This window comes from Macrosteles quadrilineatus, unplaced genomic scaffold, assembly GCF_028750875.1.
Source record: "Macrosteles quadrilineatus isolate MER2022 unplaced genomic scaffold, UCM_ALF_1.0 Scaffold_1__1_contigs__length_201487025, whole genome shotgun sequence".
NCBI lineage: Eukaryota > Metazoa > Arthropoda > Insecta > Hemiptera > Cicadellidae > Macrosteles > Macrosteles quadrilineatus.
Window position 1 is genome coordinate 144,943,163 of NW_026542594.1, and position 16,134 is coordinate 144,959,296.

A 16,134-nucleotide genomic window follows, 5' to 3' on the forward strand; every position below is an offset into this window, starting at 1 on the left:
TAACAAGACTACTTAGACTAATAATGAGATGGTTTGTAAACAAACAAATTTCAATTAGATAATGCTAATGCAATTTAAAACGAACTTAAAATTTAAAATTTTTAACATTGGGCTTATGGGACTAAAGTAGCTATGACAGTTTTTTTGTTTACAAGAAAAATGTAAACAAGAGAATCATAAGGTATTTCTGAACTTTCTATACTTTTCTTTTAAACGATTTTAAACCATTCCTATGATTTTAATAAACAAGAAAATGCCGTTAAAACATTTTTTTAAGGCACGGAATTCACTGAAAATCGAGAAAATATACTGAACTACTTTCTCAATGCGCGGAGCATAAACAAGGAGCGGAGGGATACGGACCGGTGACTACTTTCTTGGGAACCTATTTGTGTTGCCAGCTGATTAGAAACAGCCAATGTTAGAAATCAGGATTTAATAAGCGATATATCGAACCGCATCGAAATCGGTATCTAATCCGATAATACCTCATAGGTTATATTATGTTTAATTACATCGACGGTACAGTAAGTTATTACACTTATTGATAAAACGCAGATTGAACACTGATTTAGGCATGTGGGGAGGTAGGTCGGGGTTTATGAGTATTCGTGACTACATTAAGTGTTTTGAAGTAAGGTTAGATTAGGAAGGTATAGTGTAGGTTATAGGTAGGCGATCGGGTTCTTTATTTGTGTTGCACCATATAATTTTTTAACTTTTGGAATGGAATAGTTGGTTAAGGTTAAACGGGGAAACGATTTCAAAAATGCTTGCATATGGTCTTAACTTAACAAACCATCTACAGTATTCTAGCTTTGACTTTATATAAAGTCAATGATTCTAGCAAATTATTACATACTGACAAAAAGAAAAGAGAACATTTGGATTTGTACCTTTGACCATAGCAAAACTAACATATAATTATGGAATGTGAAAAGTTGTATATCATTATATACTATTCTGTAATATTAATAATTGTTCGGCAAATCCTCATTTTAATGGCTCGGCTGAAAATGGAATCTGCATTTTGTGAAACAGTAATTTGGTAACAATTCAGTTATTTCAAATGTTGATAACAGTAGCCCATCCTATACAAATACTGTTATTTGATTGCCAAGCCACGGACTATACATACGTCCAGTTACAACCGTTGATAAGTAAACCTGGGCTTATAGAAGTACACTTTTAACCACGGTATGGATAATTGTCTAGGCCTGTCCAGAAGTAGGCTACTAATTTCTAATTATATTATCTACATTGTATATTTAAGGCATGTCTTTCCTACTTATTATATTATTCTGTTTTCACTTAAATCAGCTGAATGCGATTTTACTTATAACTTATGTTTAATTAAATTCCATTTTAATTAAACATAAGTTTAGTCTACTTATGTTTAGGCCTACATTCCAGCCATTTTATGTTGCACGGTTGAATTTAAATGTCAAATTTCCCCTCCTGTTGTTATACTTTAATACTCGTTTTTTTATAGTTACTGTTTTTTTTATACTTAAATACTTTAACCGATTGTAAGGGTGAAAAATGTAGCCGTTGCATTTGAATGTTAAATTACCTTTCTCATTTTTATACTTTACTTTTTGGATGTTAATATCAGATTCCAACTAATGTAATATTTTCCTGGTCAAAACTACCATAATGCACTTCTCGAAGAGGTAAATTTGAGTTATTATAATTTTAATCTTTAAAACCAGCATTAGTAAATAAATCTATTGACCTTTTTACATTTAGTTACTTATACAAATATCAAATCACGTTTGTTCCGCTCAACTGGCTTTCACCTCTCTGAAAGCAACCCTAGTTTTAATGTGTGTCACTTTATCTCATCTGTTTTGTACAGATCTTAATAAAGCTGTTAACTGTTACATATCAGTATTTCCACTTCTTCTATTAAAAATTACAATCAAGTTGTCAATTTGAACCCAGTACCTTGTAACAAGCCCTTGTAAGGACATTCTAACAGGGCTTGTGATAGAATCCAAATTAACCTTGGGAAGATTTGTAACAGCCACATAGTTTTTGTATTAAAGTTTTTTTTATCCCACCAAACTACAACAATTACAACAAATTTACTGCTTTTATTGGTAGATACTATTTCAATCCATTAAAATTTAGGAGCAATTTATTATTTACACATATTTAATATTGTGACAGTGGAGTAAATCTTCCTTGCATACAAGTACAATGAAATGGATAGTTATTTCAATACAGCTATAACCAGAACTTTTTAACTTATACGTCGACTTTTATGCATTTCGTAATACGCAAACTCCTCCTAGACGGCTGAATCAATCGTTTTCAAATTTTGCATGGTGATAAAGACCATATCGGTGAGTGCCAACATCTATATGGCGTTAAAAAAGTCTCTCAGGAATCCGTAGAAAAATGAAACTGAAAATCACATTTTCTTAACATTAGTCTTATGGGTTGCTAGGTAACCATGTTGGCTGAATTAAATAACAAGTAAAAAGTAAACAAAAGATTTGAAGTTTTAGCATGTGTTCATAATAAGCCAACTACCCACAGTATACTAGGAAATTACAAATAAAGTACAAAAGGAAAAACATCACTTGTTAATATTGAGCAAAGATTATACTTAAGATTACTCGATACATTGTAGTCAAGGGTAGCAGTGCGAAGTCTAGGATCTGTTTATGACGAATACATTAAGGTATCTGCAATCCTAAAATGCTATGGGAAGGGAAGGAAACAGGTCCGTGACGTAGGAAGTAGTGAAGGAAGTAGTAAAGGCAATCATAAAATGCTATGGGAATAGAGGGAAACAGGTCCGTGACGTAGGAAGTGATATGAAGGAAGTAGTAAATGCGAGCAGTTCGGAGTGTGGGGACTGTTTATGACGATAAGATTAGGGTATCTGCAATCCTAAAATGCTATGGGAAGGGAGGAAAACAGGTCCGCGACGTAGGAAGTGGTGAAGGAAGTAGTCAAGGCGAGTAGTCCGGAGTGCGGGAACTGTTTATGACGATTAGATTAAGGTATCTGCAATCTTTAAGTGCAATGGGAAGGGAGGGAAACAGGTACGCGACGTAGGAAGTGGTGAAGGAAGTAGTCAAGGCGAGCTGTCCGGAGTGTTGGAACTATTATGATGATTAGATAAGGGTATGGGCAATCAAAAATGCTATGGGAAAGGGAGGGAAACAGGCCCGTGACGTAGGAAGTGGTGAAGGAAGTAGTCAAAGCGAGCTGTCCGGAGTGTGGGAACTGTTTATGACGATAAGATAAGGGTATGGGCAATCCTAAAATGCTATGGGAAGGGAGGGAAAGAGGTCCGCGACGTAAGAAGTGGTGAAGGAAGTAGTCAAGGCGAGCTGCCAGGAGTGAGGGAACTGTTTATGGCGATTAGATAAGGGTATGGGCAATCCTAAAATGCTATGGGAAGGGAGGGAAACAGGTCCGTGACGTAAGAAGTGGTGAAGGAAGTAGTCAAAGCGAGCTGTCTGGAGCGTGGGAACTGTTTATGATGATTAGATTAAGGTATTTGCAATCCTAAAATGCGATGGAAAGGGAGGAAAATAGGTCCGCGACGTAGGAAGTGGTGAAGGAAGTAGTCTAGGCGAGTTGTCCGGAGTGTTGGAAATGTTTATGACAATTAGATTAAGGTATCAGCAAACCTAAAATGCTACGGGAAGGGAGGAAAACAGGTCCGCGACGTAGGAAGTGATGAAGGAAGTAGTCAAGGTGAGCTGTCCGGAGTGTGGGAACTGTTTATGACGATTAGATAAAGGTATTTGCAATCCTAAAATGCTATGGGAAGGGAGGGAAACAGGTCCGCGACGTAGGAAGTGGTGAAGGAAGTAGTCAAGGCGAGTAGTCCGGAGTGTGGGAACTGTTTATGACGATTAGATTAAGGTATCTGCAATCTTTAAATGCAATGGAATGGAGGGAAACAGGTCCATGACGTAGGAAATTGTGTAGGATGTAGATGTGTGGATTTATGTATCTCCAATACTACGGTGCTTTCAGAGTGAACTAATGATTTTCCCTGAGCAAAGCTCGGTCCCCAGGTACTATAATCAAATGACGACACTAGCTTGAGGTTCGTGACGTATGAAGAGGTTAAGGAAGTAGTAAAGGTGAACAGTCTGGAGTGTGGAAACTGTTTATGACGATTAGATTAGGGTATCTGCAATCCTAAAATGCTATGGGAAGGGAGGAAAACAGGTCCGCGACGTAGGAAGTGGTGAAGGAAGTAGTCAAGGCGAGTAGTCCGGAGTGCGGGAACTGTTAAGCATGATCGGACTGGGACGGGTGGCGTCGTCCTGTAATCCAGCTACTAGGAGGTCACGAATTGTGGATATTTATAGGGATGCACTGTGGATGCGATGCTCCCTGGTGTGGATTAACGTCCGCACTAGTGAGTACTACGACTATCCGCAGTACTATCCTGATAATTAGACCAATTCGTAAATTACAAGGAAATATGTGGTTCGGATTCCACTATAAACTGTAGGTCCCTTAGTTGCCATTAGCTGTATGGGCTATTAATTAACAGCTGTGTCTAAGGAACATGTCGGCCTTAGTCACTAACAAGACTACAAGATCGCGCTACTCATCCTACACTCATCCTTCACTCATATTTGGGTTAAAATACGCACATAGTGGCGTCCCCATCTTAACTAATTGAATTGATAATTGTTTATGACGATTAGATTAAGGTATCTGCAATCTTTAAGTGCAATGGGAAGGGAGGGAAACAGGTCCGCGACGTAGGAAGTGGTGAAGGAAGTAGTCAAGGCGAGCTGTCCGGAGTGTTGGAACTATTATGACGATTAGATAAGGGTATGGGCAATCAAAAATGCTATGGGAAGGGAGGAAAACAGGTCCGCGATGTGGGAAGTGGCGAAGGAAGTAGTAAAGGCGAGCTGTTCGGAGTGTGGGATCTGTTTATGACGATTAGATTCAGGTATCTGCAATCTTAAAATGCTATGGGAAGAGAGGGAAACAGATCCGCGACGTAGGAACAGGTGAAAGAAGTAGTAAGGTGAGCTGTCCGGAGTGTGGAAACTGGAAACCGTTTGTAGCAGTTTTAATGTATCTGCAATGCTGAAATGCTATGAGAAGGGATGGAAGCATGCCCAAGACATAGGAAATTGTGAAAGAAGTAGTAAAGTCTAGCAGTACGGACAGTGGGGATGTTTGTTGCAATTAGATTAACGTATCTAAAATACTAAAATGCTATGGAAAGCGATGAATACAGGTCCACGACGTAAGTGGTGAAGGAAGTAGTAAAGGCTGGCAGTGCAGAGTGGGGGAACCGTTTGAGCAGATGGAAAGGTGAATTTGTAATACTTAAATGCTATGAGAAAGGAAGGAAACAGGCCAATGACGTAGTAAATGGTGAAGGAAGTAGTAAGACTAACAGCGCAGAGTGTGGGAACTGTCTTTGGCAATTACATTAATGTATCTGCAATCCTAAAATGCTATGGGAAGAGAGGGAAACAGGTCCACGACGTAGGGTGTGGTGAAGGAAGTAGTAAATGTGAGCAGTGTTGAGTTTGGGAATGGATTAATGTATCTGCAATGCTAAAATGCTACGGGAAGAGACTGTAGACTGTAATATGTTAAAAATGATTACGAAGCACAAATCGATACATATTTTCGATACATTCAATCGTTTACAATCGAAATTTACAACTGAGTTGACAACAGCTGATTTTTACTCCATAGAGGCTAAAAACGATTTTTACTCCCTAAATATTAAAAATGCTACTTTAGACCCGCAGCGCATGCATGAAAAAATACTGTTTTTACTGCAGTAAGACAAAAACAATATAATATGAACCCTTGATGACTCCGCTCAATTTTGTGGATGCCTCTGCGAACGCCACCTAGTTATTTAATAATTTTAAATTACACTGGGGATAATTGCTTATTAGGCAAAAAATTAGGGCTTGTAAGGTTAGGATTGCAGAATTTTACTTATAGCTATTTCAAAAGAAATCCCAGCCAAATAAGTAATTTGTGTTAACAAATCATATTGCTAGGGAAAATTCTATAAACTATCCAAGAAGACTTGTATTTGCAAGATGGCAAGGTGGCGCCTCACTAAGTTTTCCAAACAGCCAACCCATACAAACTGGATAAGCTATGTACAATGAAAGGATACTGTTTCAACTCATTGGAGGAGATTAGTTGAACAATTAAATGATACATGATACTAGTGAAAACAATCTTATGTATAAGTTTACAGTGTATAAAACAAAGTGTTAGTTACACCACTTATAACTCAAAAACGGCTGGACCGATTTTTATGATTTTTGATTTGTTGGATTCGTCTTTGTCTCGATTAACATATAGGCATATCAGTTTTGTATTCAACCTTAGGGCTTAGCCCCACTGGCCTGTAAAGTTTGTATGTTAAGCTTATGGAGCTATTGGAAGAATGTAAATAATCAAATAATTAATTGAAGTCAGCCTTAGATACTTTAATGTGACAGTTTATAAAGCAGAGGTTAAGAGGTACAGGTTCTGCTCCCAAGATTCTAAAGTTTTATGATTATGAGAATATAGTTTTACTAGTGGATTTTTGTAATTATTTTGATATAGTACCGGTAGCTAATTCTTAACAAATTTTCAAACTGATTAACACGCCATGTTTGGATTAAAATTTTATACAGATACATGTTTTTAAAACTGAAAGAAAAAAAATATTTTTTAAACATTTAGGAGACTATGTTTATACTATTATTTGCTTTTTCATTCAACTTAAAAACTAAAAATTTCAATTTTACTATCATTTATTGTCCAGGTAGCTACTACTTATATTTTCTTCTAAATTATAATTACTTGAAGTCTAGACACTTTGTATGCTATTGTAAAGTCTAAAGCCTTTTGAAACTGTATTTCATGAGTGATTTTGATTGAGTGTCCTGATGGTAAAATTATTAATTTCACATAACTTGCACGTCACATTACCGTAGCTTTTTTCACATTTAGAGAAAAGGAGTTGTTGTGTTTTACTACAACACTGCTTTAATTTTACTATGGAGGATAACACAAAACTAAGCTGTATGCAATTCACTTTTGCTTCTAAAATCAATTAAATATTTGATTTGTAACTATATTCCTTTACTGAATGGTTAGTGTGTAAATTAATGTAAATACAATGAACTAAGGTACAGCAGCTAGTAAGATATAAGTACAAATTTGCAGCTAACAAACATTTATTATAAAATAATTATCCCGCCTTCAAACTCAATCTCAAAATTGTTGGGTTAGTATCGAAGTGGGTGACACCCACGGACCACTCAACAAATGTTAAACTTAAGTATATGACACTGTCTGATAATCTAAGTTAGCTGATTACAAAAATCACTTAGTATCTAAATTTTAGTTGGTGACGGGAGAAGCAATAATATCTTAAGTTAGGTGCGTAATATTGATCTATTGATAGTAGAGCTAATCTCTGAGGTGTGGTGCGGCTGATAGTGTTCAGTGGTATGGATGGCCCTGGCCTGGCCTACAGAGTTGGCTCGCTATGGTGAGTGCTTATTCTTATTTTTCTTGATAATTTGAACACTTTATATTTGTAAACACTTTATTTTTATATTATTTTCTCTGTATTTGCAAATATAATTTCTATGTGATATGTTTGTCTGTATGATCTTGTATGACATGAGGAGTTTTAGCTGAAATTGATATGGTAAATTTATCCTTTTATATTTATTTGATTGACTTTCTCTGAGTTTTCTAATCCGTAGTCATTGTTTTAAACATGAAATCTAGAAAGTATTCTTTTAAATTTTTAAACCCCTTAAAAATTTATCACTAACCACCAATGTGTAATATAATTGGTTACTTGTAGGCTATTAGCTATTATGGTTTTAATTTAAAACAAAGTCTAGTTTTGGTACTCATAAAAAAACCAGAAGTTAAAATCAAAATGGATGAAATTTGTAATGACAACATAGGTACCATAAATTAATAATTCAAGAACACCTCTCAACCACTAGAAACTTTTTGATCCAGTAAAGGCTTGTCATATTAAACAATACTCTTTCTCATGACTGAAAATAATTTTAAAATTTACTTTGCTTTAAAATGAAGATCTAATGACTTACAGGTTTTTCCATTTTGAATATTGACTTTCTTACTGAATTTTTGTTCTCATTTATTCAACAGGGAAACCATGGTTCTACCACACTGCAGGCTCGGACTATTCTAATTGGAAAACAAGACGACACAGTGTATCCTGACAACAGAGTCATTTCATATAAGGTAAAACATATAAGTTATTCCACCGTCACTGTTCTACTTACGGTAGCCTTACAGCTAGATGACTATCTTTAACTTGAAACCTGCCTAACCTTTCTATTCACAAAGATTGTATTTTTTAATATCAATCAGGTGATACATGTTTAACCATAATATACACTATAGCTATCAATAAAGGGTTTATGTTTTAAAATTTGTGTCTATCTTTGAATATTAATACAACTTCTGCATCCAATAGTCAATGGTCTATTTGTAATCATCCGTTCCTACTAAAAGACCTTCAAATGCTCATCATGCAGAGTGTGTGCATTTTTTTAATTCCCAGGGATATGTTACAGTGGAGTTTTACTAAACCGATATTTTAATAAAGGCTCAAATAGCTTAACAAATTAGTTAAAAGGTCAGGTTTCAACATGAGAAAAGTCAGTAGCTTTTTGAACCTGAGCCCTGCTGTTCTTAATCATTTGGGTCTTATGCAAAGGTCCTGCTGGCTATAGAAAAAGATGATCTTAGTCAGAAACAAAACAACAAATCTCACTCTTATAATAATTTAATAATAATGTTACACCTTCCTTGCATTCATATCAACCTTAAAACACACCTAATTGCATCACTGTTTTAAAGTTGACAAATGAATAGCGTATTGTATTTAGGTTTTTTATTGTTCCAGTATACACCATGGAACTACTTACCAAAAAATCTATGGGAACAATTCAGAAGGGTGGCCAACTTCTATTTCCTGTGCATGGGAATCATATCCGTAAGTTTTTTTGAAATAAATATCAAGCTATGATTAAAATGTAGTTTTTGTCATACAGTAACAAGTTTGGGTAAGAAAAAGGGTTTTTAAATTTGTCTTAGTTTTTTTTTCTGCTTAAGTGTATAGAAAGATTAATTTATAATTTTTTTGTTTAAAGTACTTACAAAAATATTACTGTAAGTTTCATTCCAAAATGAGTAACGTTAATTACCAATTCACAGATGGAACACCTTATTTACTTCCCTATAGTCTTAGGTGGATAACACAGATTTTCATGTATTATTTTCTATGACTTACCTTTAGAGATAAATTTTCCATAGAACATTTATCATATAAAACTAGTAATGCATCTTGTATTAAAATCTTTTAAAGACGTACAGTACTATTTTTTTAAGTAATTATTGAGAATATTTTAGGTAATGTGTCTGTTAAATGATAACTTAATCATTGTTTTATCCATTACCATTTTAGTTTTGGTAGACAGTATTATAAAAACTGTTATTTTACTTATTTATAATGTCGTTTTTATACCAAAGTAGCTCCAAGTAGCTTATCATTGACGCTCAAGATAAAACTACTCAAGATAACTGGTTCTCAGAGTTGAAAATGGCAGGACCATGAATGATGCAATTCCTTCATTTTACAACACAATACGATACTGATTTGACTTTGTGTCAAATTGGCAGAGAGAATAAAATCAACCAATTAGAGTATGAATTGCTGTGATTTTAATTTATAGTACTTAGAACCAATCAAATGTACTTAGAACCAGTACAATATGATTACCTATGTCAATTGGCTTTTACCTAATACAAATTTAAAATCTATCTATCTATATACTATGTAGATCAAGTTTTCGCTTTAAGCACTAAGGGTTGCTGGACTTCTACCCCTTTGGATCTTACCCTCAGGGACAAAAACAGCAATTTGTTATATTACTGATAAGAGGGGTGAAATTATGACTGCAAAAATTTAAGTTTCTCAATATGAGTTGAACAAGTTGGTGCAATCAAACAAATCTTGGTGTACCGGTAGCTTAGTTGTGAAATTAATCAGAACAAGTCAAATTTAAAATTAAGTGAATCTAACCCCCCCCCCCATCCCTCCTATGAGTTCAACTCAAAAACAAGACTCGCAAAGTTTCCCTCTAAACATTTACCTTTGACCAGCAAATCTGTTTGTACAATGTGGAATCTTACCTCCCTCCAGCAAAGAAAATATTTAAGGTTTTCTCATTTGTAAAGATTTTTGTTTAAGAGTTGGCAGGAGTCAATAATTTTGCATTGCTGTTGACCGTCAGATGCCAGGCAAAACAGTGGTGGTCCGAGCGCCGATCAGCAAAACCATGCGTTCACGTTGAAGAATATTAATCATACACCTTAATATTAAGCTTAATTATCGAGCAGAAAATTTTATTGATTCTAAAATATATCTTCCATCTGACTTGCTTTTCAGATTTTTAAATCTTTTGTTTTAGAGGTTGAACAAATCATAGTTTAAGTCAAAATATTTATGTGGTTTGACAAAATAATAACAATTAAAATTAAAAAGTAAAATCCAAGATGCCCGGCGGTCTTGGCAACTCAAGCAAACAAGCAGTGTTATTAGAGTTTTAAAACCATTTTGTAGCTTTGGAAACTAATAAAAACTATCGTCATAACTAGTGATGGTCAAAACAATAAATATCAAACCATTTTGTTATCCAGTTAGTTTCAGTTCATGGGCAACACATGGGACCTCTCATGTTTGTGGTGATGGTCAGTGCGATCAAACAAGGATATGATGACCTTCTAGGTCACAAAGCAGACAAAGATCAACTCTCATTGAACTACAATGTTTCAGGCTGTAATCCCAGACAGTCCAGTCAGTTCATGGGCAACACTGGGACCTCTCATGTTTGTGGTGATGGTCAGTGCGATCAAACAAGGATATGATGACCTTCTAGGTCACAAAGCAGACAAAGATCAACTCTCATTGAACTACAATGTTTCAGGCTGTAATCCCAGACAGTCCAGTCAGTTCATGGGCAACACTGGGACCTCTCATGTTTGTGGTGATGGTCAGTGCGATCAAACAAGGATATGAGGACATCCTTCGCCACAAAGCAGACAACAAGATCAACAATTCACTTGTGACAGTAGTTAGAGATGGTGTAGCTCAGGTAAGGCTAATACATCATATCTGAATATATCTTCTTTTTTGTATCAGCGCATTAATTGTTGACCATAAGTTGGTTTTCGAAGAAGGTTTAGTTTAGTTGGTACAGTATGTATATTTTTGGGGACTATTCAATGATTCTTACTTTAGTAAAATAAGAAACGTTAATTTTTTTTTTCAGAAATTGTGGATACAACGACTTTTTGTTACATATAAATATCACTGTGTAGTTTATTATTTTTTTTATAAATTTATGACATTAACCTAAAAAATTGTTTCAGGTATGATAGTTAAATTTAAAAAAGTTCTGTTATGTGGCTGACTTAGCAAAAAAAAAATCATTTACCGTGATCATATTTTGCCTTTAATACTTATTGTGGTAAGTTTGTGCTTCTTAGATACCTAACATAACTTCATATCAACATAAACTTTCCATGCATATTTGCTTAAAGTATTATATGTTTCAGGAAATCACTTGCAAGAAGATATGTGTTGGGGACATTGTGAGGGTAGGGCTGGATGGGGAGATTCCCTGTGATATGGTCATGTTGATATCCAGCCATCCAGACTCTAAGGCATACATCACCACAGCTAACTTGGATGGCGAAAATAACCTTAAGGTAGGCATCTGTTATACCCGGTGTTTTATTTAACTTAAACCTACCAGGAAATACTGTAACTGTAAGACACCATCAAGTGTGACTACCGTATGCAAACAGCCTACTTTTGTAATTATTTCCTGACAGCTCCGGGCCCCTTAGCTCGGGGTACGATTGCCAATCTTTTAGTGAAACAGATCATAATGACTATTTTTTAGAGGTTTATATATCTTTTTCTTTAAGAACTGTGTTTCTTTCAATTTTCAATATTGTACCAAGATCATTTAATTTATATATCCTTAACAATGTTGTAGACAGTAGAATGTCCCTTGGACACAGACCTGACGGTAGATCACCTTCCGTATCTCTCTGGACACATCAGCTGTGAGTCTCCAACGGTAGACCTCTACCGCTTCCATGGAAACATCAGTCTGTCTCTCTCTCAAGGGGAAGGAGATATAGAAACACTTAATCCAGCTTTTGTTAAGGTTAGTAGATATCTTGCTTTGTGTTTGATTTGTGTTCAAGAAATGAAACATGATTTTTCCCTTGTCTTTGATGTGTATACAGCAAACTTCCTTTTCTTCAGATTCATTAGGTCTTTAACTTTTTTATGAACCCTTAACTATTTGTATACAGTTTATTTGTTTGTTTGTGAGTTTATTCAAACCCTAATTCAAATTCACAATCCTTCACAGGTTTGCAAGAGGCAGCCAATCTGCAGTATGATCTGAAAATAACGTCCTATTACAACAATAAAACAGTAAACACCCATAACAGAAAATATTTTGAAATCAATATAACCTCATGGCCACTTTTTTAGCAAACCATTTCATTTTACTCTCTATTTACTTCGGTTTAAAACAATAATTAACTACTATTTCATAGGAAACTCTTATGTAAAACACAATGCTTAAACGCTGTCTCACTGATGACAGGACGGTTACATGATGGAGTCATTGCATGGAGACTCGTGTCGTGGTCGCCACCGCTGCAGTTTCAGCAAGCTACACTTCCTGGCACAGCAGGAGTATTCTGCCCCTCTCACATCAGACAACCTGCTGTTGCGAGGGGCTCGGCTGCGCAACACAGAGTACATATTTGGTAAAACAATGTTACAGTTTGTGTTAGAGGCGGTACAAACATCTAAAATCATTCTAAAACACACATTATCCACAGCCCTCTGAATTAACTAAGAAGAAGTAAGATATAGACATCTTCGACTAGTTTTTAAATAATTCAGTTATTGCTGAAGAATTGTTTAACAACCCTCAACGACTTGTTGCATTTGTAAAGACTATTCTAGTGTACTTGATGTAGATATGTTGATATAACAGCCAGATGGTGTTTTACTGTGCTCAACAGCCTGTAACAACATTTCTTCACATTTAACATGTTGCTTCAGCAAAAGTTATTTTTATTAAATGAAAAATTTAATTCCTAGGAAATACTTATTCAAAGTTAGAAATTGTACCAATGATCTATCTTTAAAAATATGATGAACAAAATTTGTTCAAATATCTTCGGAGATTCACTTATTGTAGTGCATTTTTCTGAGAGCACTTTTGATGTAAAACTCCTTATGATCAAATGTCCTAGTTTCGTAAACACAATTCTGGACAAGATAAATTCAACCATAATTCGATCACTATGCAAACCCCTTGTAAAAACATTTGAATACAAGTTTAAACACAAGAGAACATTCATTTCCAGGTTGTGCGGTTTACACTGGACAAGAGACCAAGTTGGCCTTAAACTCTACTCTGACAATCAACAAATTCTCTATTGTTGAAAAGTAAGTTTATAGATCAACCATGGATAGTAGATACTAGAAACATTCATAAAATATTGACATGTAATTTTACTTTTTATTTACTATCGATGCCATTTAATTTGTTCATTATTACTATAGGTATTTATTATGTTTAAGCCATGTTTACTTGTAGGTTACCTGCCTCAGTTGGTGTATCACAAGCTACTTGAGGAAACCTGCCTGCCTACTAACTGGCCTTGTGTAAATGGGCTATAGTACTACAGTACTTAAATACTAGGAATCTACTAATTTATTTATTTACTAATTTCCTAATTATTATCAATTTTCTGTGTAATCTATCTAGCAGTGTCCTCTATATTGTCTGAAGTTGTAACCCGTTAAAAAATAACACAACTGGACAGCTTTAAATAGAAGAGACAAGGGAGGAAAAGCCACGGTACATTTTCTCTCTTGTATTTCAAGAAGAAATCTGAGGTCCAATATAAAATTTTAACACAATTTTCAATAAGGCTAGAATACTATTATACATTTTATGGGGAATTATATGATGGTGGGATTAAAATAAAGGATTTATGTGTCTAAGTCTTATCCTTGGTATATATTTTTCAGATCGATCAACCTTTTTTTGTTCTTCTTCTTTGCACTGCTGTTGGTAGAAGTGTTTGTAAGTGTGATTTTGACTTTTTACTCCAGGACATACACAAATAAAAGTAAGTCTATCTTATTGTTTGTGTAATTTTATTGTGTCTAATCTTTAAATCTCTTTACTGTATTAAATTATGGTTTTTAACAATAATTGACATATTTTTATGTAGAAATATTGTACAGAACTGTTGCAATACAAGTAACCTAATAGTAATGATTTGTTTCAGATGAAAATCTTTGGTACATGGGAATTGAAGACAGTTTCAGTATTAGTGAATTTGTCGAAGACATACTTATCTACATTGTTCTGTACTATTATATCATTCCAATCTCTCTCTACATTACTATAGGTGAGTCTTAGTGCCAAATAAGTGATTTTATAAGTAACGGTAGTTATTTGTGACCTTTGTCCTTTACAACTAAGTACTAAAAACTCTGTAATGTATTCAATTATATAGTAATAAATGACGTATATTGACTTAGGCCTGCCCTCCGAGCTATTCAATTTATTTTAGGTCTCAAGATTAATTTATTGATAAGGCCAAAATAAGCAATTTATTATCAACCAATTGTATATTTTATCTATTAGATAAATCACAATCAATCATTTTGGCACAGTTTCAGTTTAGAAAAGTGTCATGTTTCTCAATGTTATAATTAAAAAATATATATTTTTGTCATACTGCAGCAAAAACAGCCGTATTTAGCGAATATCCCATATAGGGAATAAGCTATTACCGTAGTACTCATGGTAAGACCTGGACCCGGGACCAATTTACTTTTTCGTTTTGAGGTCCCTAGAGGCCAAAAACACCATACATTCAAATTCATATATATATATCCATTAGCACAATAACTCAAGCAAAAATGATCCGATAGGCTCCAAGGACTGTTAAGTATTAAGTAGCAATAATATTGTCTGTACTATAAGCTATATAAGCAGTGCCGAATATAGGGCACATGTTGCCCCTAGACCAAATTAACTCGAGCGGCCCAAAGTTTTTTAACGCCATGGCATCAAAATATTTCACAATCACAGGGACATCATCTCTACCACACTTCCAGGTTGATGGGGACATTATCATCGCCCTCCTATCCCAACAAATTATTAATTTGAACAAAATTAAACTTACTTTTTTTCCAAAGAAGTTTTTGTACACTACGTTGTAGCCTCCTTTTGCCTGCGGCCCTAGGCCACTGCCTAGTCGGCCAATTGGTAAATCTGGCACTTTGTATAAGCAAGAACACATTCACGTATTGTATGATTATTGCTTTGTTAGATTCTATAGCAATTATTGGGTAAAAGTTTCATAATTAAATGTGACAGAATTGGAGCGGTTCTTTGGCAGTTTCTTCTTTGGGTGGGACCAAGAGATGTTGTGTGATGGACAAGCAGCAATCTGCAACACTTCTGACCTCAATGAAGAGCTTGGCCAGGTTTGTGCCTATAGCTGATTTGCCTAAGTAATGAAAAAACTTTCTATAAGGTCCATAACTTAACTGTGCCACCATGGTATCTCTGAAACTATTAGCTTGCATTTTCTCAAATAAAACAAACTTACTGTCCGCGAGAGTAAAGAAGTCCCCTGAGCTCCGGCCTATTCGTAGTTTGAAGGCGTTACGCTTGAACGTTTCGCGCGACAATCACTGTAGAGCCGTCTTGACGCTGCTCTGCTAGTTTTAAGGCTTAATTTTTGTATTTAATATCTGTATGATTTTTATAAATCTATGTCATAATATTTCTTTGCATAGTCATACAATCGAAGGAAATTCTTTCTAGTGTTACTAAGGCAAATTAATAACCTTTCTACTTTATGATTTTTGTTTAGTTAAATGTAACAATACCAATAAAATACAATACAATAAAATCTTTTTTAAATCCGAGTTTGAAAGCATTAAACCCAAATAATTAGTTGATCCATGAATATACTTATGGTGAATGCATA

General features: G+C 34.9%; 1 protein-coding gene across 1 annotated transcript in view; it reads left to right on the forward strand.

Moving 5' to 3' along the window:
- The first annotated feature begins 7,367 nt into the window (after positions 1-7,367).
- Positions 7,368-16,134, forward strand: part of LOC128986442 (phospholipid-transporting ATPase IF-like) — a 30,593-nt gene continuing 21,826 nt past the window's right edge. Inside the window, exons 1-11 of the mRNA XM_054406820.1 lie at positions 7,368-7,519; positions 8,161-8,256; positions 8,924-9,013; positions 11,007-11,174; positions 11,638-11,790; positions 12,084-12,257; positions 12,708-12,873; positions 13,483-13,564; positions 14,153-14,253; positions 14,416-14,538; positions 15,516-15,625. Coding sequence (XP_054262795.1) covers positions 7,517-7,519; positions 8,161-8,256; positions 8,924-9,013; positions 11,007-11,174; positions 11,638-11,790; positions 12,084-12,257; positions 12,708-12,873; positions 13,483-13,564; positions 14,153-14,253; positions 14,416-14,538; positions 15,516-15,625 — 1,266 coding nt within the window. The 5' untranslated portion in view covers positions 7,368-7,516. The remainder of the gene's footprint in view (positions 7,520-8,160; positions 8,257-8,923; positions 9,014-11,006; positions 11,175-11,637; positions 11,791-12,083; positions 12,258-12,707; positions 12,874-13,482; positions 13,565-14,152; positions 14,254-14,415; positions 14,539-15,515; positions 15,626-16,134) is intronic.